The 6,000-nt window shown below is 41.5% G+C and overlaps 1 protein-coding gene across 1 annotated transcript in view; it reads left to right on the top strand.

The window, feature by feature from the left end:
• LOC115196637 (reelin) overlaps positions 1–6,000 on the top strand; it is a 46,447-nt gene that overhangs the window by 11,954 nt on the left and 28,493 nt on the right. Inside the window, exons 5-8 of the mRNA XM_029757483.1 lie at positions 710–878; positions 2,009–2,114; positions 3,551–3,777; positions 5,696–5,919. Of these exons, the coding sequence (XP_029613343.1) occupies positions 710–878; positions 2,009–2,114; positions 3,551–3,777; positions 5,696–5,919 (726 nt within the window). The remainder of the gene's footprint in view (positions 1–709; positions 879–2,008; positions 2,115–3,550; positions 3,778–5,695; positions 5,920–6,000) is intronic.

Genomic DNA, 6,000 nt, shown 5'->3' with positions numbered 1-6,000 from the left:
ATGCGCCGAATACAACAGGTGTATACAACGTGCTTGTTGCACCCTCGACAACTACTATGATTATTATTATTTGACCATGCTGGTCATTTACGAACATTTTAACATCTTGACCATGTTCTGTTATAATATCCACCCGGCACAGCCAGAAGAGGACTGGCCACCCCTCAGAGCCTGGTTCCTCTCCAGGTTTCTTCCTAGGTTTTTGGCCTTTCTCAGGAGTTTTTCCCAGGGAGTTTTTCCCAGCCACCGTGCTTCTTTCACATGCATTGCTTGCTGTTTGGGGTTTTAGGCTGGGTTTCTGTACAGCACTTTGAGATTTCAGCTGATGTACGAAGGGCTATATAAATAAATTTGATTTGATTTGAATTTGATTTGATTTGTGTAGACGTTACCGTGAAATGTTTACTTTACGAGCCTTTAACCAACAATGCAGAGTTAAATAGTAAGAACATTTGTAAATAGAAAATAGCAACACAACAGTAAGGAAGCTGTATACAAGGAGTACTGGTCATTTAGGTTAAAAAGGTGTGTGAAACGAATCCAAAATTCCCGTTGACGACTTCTGCAAATCCAATCAGTTTTTCTACGTTGAGTCATCACATTGAATTTCTTGGTTGAAAATGTCACGGAAACAACATTGATTCAACCAGTTTTTGCCCGGTGGGATATGGTTGGCTATATATCTGACTGGCTATATATCTCCTCTTAGGTAAGAAAGAGGAGGTGTGGGTGATTGATGACCTGATCATCGACGGCAGCTCGCTCAACAACCCTCCTGTAGTCTCAGACGACTTCGAGGGCGGACCACAAAGCTACAACTGGCTCTTCTACCCAGGAGGCAACACTGGACTCTACTGCCCCTACCAGAAGAGTGGCCTGTGAGTAGTACTACCTGCCTCTTGTACACTGTGAAGACCTTCTACTGTACCTCCAGACCGTATCTCTGTGTGTCGAGTCAAGTCCACAACACATCGGTCAATTCAGGAAGTTAACTAACATTGTAGTTTAGGGTTTCCTTAAGAGTCTATTGATGCACCTGTGCATCAATCTAAGTCACATAATAAAACAAATCCCTGTCAAAATCTGTCTGTTTAAACTAGAGAAATCATTTTTGCATGGGCTGCATCTCAATCCACCGCATCCTCCTATCCTCCTATGTCGGCCTTCCACATCTGCGGTGGACGGTAGCCGAACTACAGCGGTGCTTGTCAGTTTGTCACGAGACATCCTGAAAATCTTCTTACGAAAAATGTTTGTAGCAGCCGAACACCAACCCCTCTATAGAAAGGGGAGATTCTCGCGAACACAACGGTGTTCTCCGTTTTGCTCTACGACCCTCACAAGTGTCACGGGACGAGTCTGAAGGTAACCAATGCCGTTTGTTTTATTTATAGAACCGTAGAGGTAGTTTTGTGCCAACAAAACATAAGAGGTTATAAATATGTATCCAAAAAAACTACAACATTTCCTGATCTTTCTTATATCTCCTAGAAACAGGACAGACACTTCAAAACCCCTATTCCTTATGATTCATTGTTTTGTCTGTCTGTTTTGCCATTTATGAATGTGTTATTCAATGTGTTTCAATGGGATATATTAGTAAAAGCCAAAATCTATATTTTATCAAATTATTGTAAAATATGTAATTTATATATATATACTAATATATCCCATTGAAACACATTGAATATATATATGTATATATATACATATATATATATATATATATATATATATATATACATACAGGGTTCCTAATATTCAAAGTAAAATATCTAAATGATCCATGGTACGACCATCTTAAAAAAATATCCACATGTCAGCTTAGTAGAACCTCCTCCCTCTAAAGGCTTAGACTTTTAGAGGTTAACGAAAAATAAATAAATCCAAATTCAAATTGGATTTGGAATGTCAGTATACTTCCTGAATCGACTGAATTGAGTTGGACTTGAGCCGAACCCTGCTGACAAAGGATTGTTGACAAAAGACCGTGTCTCTGTGTGTACAGGGAAAAGGACGAGTCTGCCATGGTGTTTTTATCCAGTGAGCTGGGAGAACATTCTATAACCAGCAGAGACATCGACGTCAACGAGAACACCATCATCCAGTTTGAGGTATGAACACACACACACACACACATGTCCTACGAGAACACCATCATCCAGTTTGAGGTATGAACACACACACACACACACACACACACATATGTCCTACGAGAACACCATCATTCAGTTTGAGGTATGAACAGAAGAGAGACAACAGACTGACTGGTTGGGAAAACAAAGAGGGAAAGGAAAGGAGTGAAGGAAAAGAGGAAAGGAATGAGGAAAGAGGAGAGGAATGAGTATGGTATGAACAGAGAGAGATAACAGAGAGAGATAACAGAGAGAGATAACAGAGAGAGATAACAGAGAGAGATAACAGAGAGAGATAACAGAGAGACTGAGAGGAAAGAGAAGGCCTGGGGTAGAAGAGGAGAGGAATGAGTATGGTATGAACAGAGAGAGATAACAGAGAGAGATAACAGAGAGAGATAACAGAGAGAGATAACAGAGAGAGATAACAGAGAGACTGAGAGGAAAGAGAAGGCCTGGGGTAGAAGAGGAGAGGAATGAGTATGGTATGAACAGAGAGAGATAACAGAGAGAGATAACAGAGAGAGATAACAGAGAGACTGAGAGGAAAGAGAAGGCCTGGGGTAGAAGAGGAGAGGAATGAGTATGGTATGAACAGAGAGAGATAACAGAGAGATAACAGAGAGACTGAGAGGAAAGAGAAGGCCTGGGGTAGAAGAGGAGAGGAATGAGTATGGTATGAACAGAGAGAGATAACAGAGAGAGATAACAGAGAGACTGAGAGGAAAGAGAAGGCCTGGGGTAGAAGAGGAGAGGAATGAGTATGGTATGAACAGAGAGAGATAACAGAGAGACTGAGAGGAAAGAGAAGGCCTGGGGTAGAAGAGGAGAGGAATGAGTATGGTATGAACAGAGAGAGATAACAGAGAGAGATAACAGAGAGACTGAGAGGAAAGAGAAGGCCTGGGGGTAGAAGAGTTGAGAATAATGAATGCTGAAAGAGGAAGTCAGTGGGGAAATTAATCCTAATATACTATAAAAGTGGAGGGCAAAGCAAAGGGTTTTTGAAATGATAATGACTAATTTATATGCTTGATTTATATTAATAATCAGTAAGTATAATTACTCTCCTCTGTGATGTAGACTGGTTAATGATCATAATTACGTTATAGAAATAATTAGTCGTATTATAATCATATGAACCTGAAAATGTAGAAAAATGGTAAGCTTGTTTCAAGCGGTCCAGAATTATTTTATGTTTGTTGAAAATGTTTATTGAATATCTTCAGCGGTCTTGCTGAAGCTCCCTCAAGGCAGTGAGTATTGAACTGGTAGATTTTATTTGGTTTTGGTCTTAAATTAATATCATAACTGTTTTCCTGTGTTGTGTCCTCAGACGACTGACTGACCAAAATGTATTATGGTAATAATTATACGATAGCGACATGATAAGAATTTGACCTGTTCCATTCCAGATCAACGTGGGCTGCACGGCAGACAGCTCAGCCTCTAACCCGGTACGACTGGAGTTCTCCAGGGACTTTGGGTCCACCTGGCACCTCCTGGTGCCCTTGTGTTCAGGAGGCCCCCAGCCCTCTTCCCTGTGCTCCACAGAGCTGCACCCAGCCAGTGTCTACTACCCAGGAACCACCCAGGGCTGGAGACGGGAGGTCATCCACTTTGGCAAGCTGAGACTCTGCGGGTGAGCAGAGTTCCTCTGATTTTTTTCTTTCTCTTTGGAGTCTAGGCTGGGTTTCTCGAAAAGTGTTGTACAAAATGCTGATGAAAAAATGTCTTTATTACAGTTTTTTTTTGTTGCAATTGCTTACACACATGTTGCGGAATTTGGCTCATTGTGTCAATACTCTACACACAAGCCAAATAAGACACAACACTTAGAGATAAACATCTCACTTCTATGTCAAAATGAAAAAATCTGCAATCAAAACCTAACAATCCTTTTTCAAAATGGCATTTTTTGCTACAAAATGATACACGCATGCACCACTTGAATTATTCTTTCAAAGCAGCAACACACTGATGTACTTTATACAAAACACTGCTGTCTTTAGTGCTTTTATACCTTTTTAATGTTCTCGTACAGGCTCCTGTGAAAGATTGTTCCAGAACAGGACGTCTACTCACATTTCAATGAACACAAAAATATAAAGGCTTCAGAAAAAAAAAATATACAGCTTATTTATTTTTCTTCCATTGAAGGTTTTTACAACAACAACAACAACAAAACACACAAAGAAAAGTAGAATTACAGTAATCAATACAATAGGTTACTGTAAACTCACGGAAACAAAAATAATTACTGTAAAATTACAGTGCAGTGATAAACAAAAAAAAATGTATTGTAAGGGATGGGGTGGATGGTTTATGGATCCTGTCTTTTGTTAGGGTCTGGTCACATCACCTCATCACTAGCCATGTCATCCCTGACTAGGCAACGGGGAAAATATCACCTTGCGTTGCCGTATCCAACCCTGAACTGACCCCCACCTCAATGTCTCCGCATGCCTCTTCCATTGCTTGCAGAAGAGGCAGTAGGGCATGTGGTTGGCAGTCATACACTTTCCAACGCCAAGCCGAAAATAATTCCTCAATCAGATTGAGAAATGGGGAGTCCCTGACCAGAACAGCCCGGTGGAAACTAACATTATCCCAGATGACAACAAACCTGGGCTGCTCTGGTCCGTCCTGTACAGCTGCATTACGTAGTGCATCCAGAAGTAGGATTATGTGTGCAGTATTGTAGGGACCTAAGGTGACATGGTGATGGAGAACTCTTTGCAGACTAATGGCGGCACACAAGGTGATATTTCCCCCCCGCGGCGCTGTCCAGGGACATTCACAACGGCTCTTTGTCCTATAACATGTCGGCCAACGCCTGGTTTTAGATAGATTGAATCCAGCTTCATCAATAAAAATGAACTCATGAGGCTGTGTAGCTGCATTAAAGTCCAGGACTCTCTGTAACAGAAAATGTAAACACTCTACCGTGAATATGGTGTAACTCAAAACACAGGACTACAATGTCTACATTTACACACAAGGCTGGGGTTGGGGGGTGGGTTGGGTCAGACACATTCAGTCAAAACTACTAGCTACAGGCAAGGCATTACCTCTATCTGTAGTGCTGAGGCTCAGACTAATTGGTGTTCAATTACTGTAGAAGTGTTTTCCTGTGTGTGTGTGTGTGTGTGTGTGTGTGTGTGTGTGTGTGTGTGTGTGTGTGTGTGTGTGTGTGTGTGTGTGTGTGTGTGTGTGTGTGTGTGTGTGTATGTTGCCAATTTCAGGTATGTTTTGCATTTTGAATAGAAGTGTTTTCCCAATGATTGAAAGAGATTTAATTCTTGAACGAAGTGTCTAATGTAAAAAACAGTGTGTAGTGTTTTGCAAAGTGTGTTGCAGAATTGTAAACAAAGTGCAAAGCAGGAAATGTGTTTGTACTTTTTGGTACCTTTGTTTAAAAAAGTTAAGGTTTTGATGCTTTTGTCTAAACATTCACTTTCAGTGTGTAAACAAATCGTCAAAAACTGTAATACATTTGATTGATTAATTCATTCATTTATTCATTGATACAATCTTTCTCTCACCTCCCCTCACGCCAGCTCCATCCGGTTCCGTTGGTACCAGGGCTTCTACTCCAGCAGCTCCTCCCCTCCTACCTGGGCCCTGGACAGTGTGTACATTGGCCCTCAGTGCCAGGACATGTGTAACGGACACGGGTCATGTGTGAAGGGGACACACTGTGTCTGTGACCCAGGCTACTCGGGCGCAGACTGCTCCCAACCCGACACACTCAACCCTGATTTTCTCAAGGAAGATTTTGAAGGTAGGCAGTGGTGGAGATATGACCGGTAGATATTGGATGGTTTTGGATGATGGTTATAGTAAACCCTAACCCTCCCCCCTA

The sequence above is a fragment of the Salmo trutta genome, chromosome 7 (genome assembly GCF_901001165.1).
Source record: "Salmo trutta chromosome 7, fSalTru1.1, whole genome shotgun sequence".
Lineage (NCBI taxonomy): Eukaryota > Metazoa > Chordata > Actinopteri > Salmoniformes > Salmonidae > Salmo > Salmo trutta.
The sequence above is the reverse complement of the archived record's forward strand: the minus strand, read 5'-3'. Positions and strand labels throughout refer to the sequence as shown.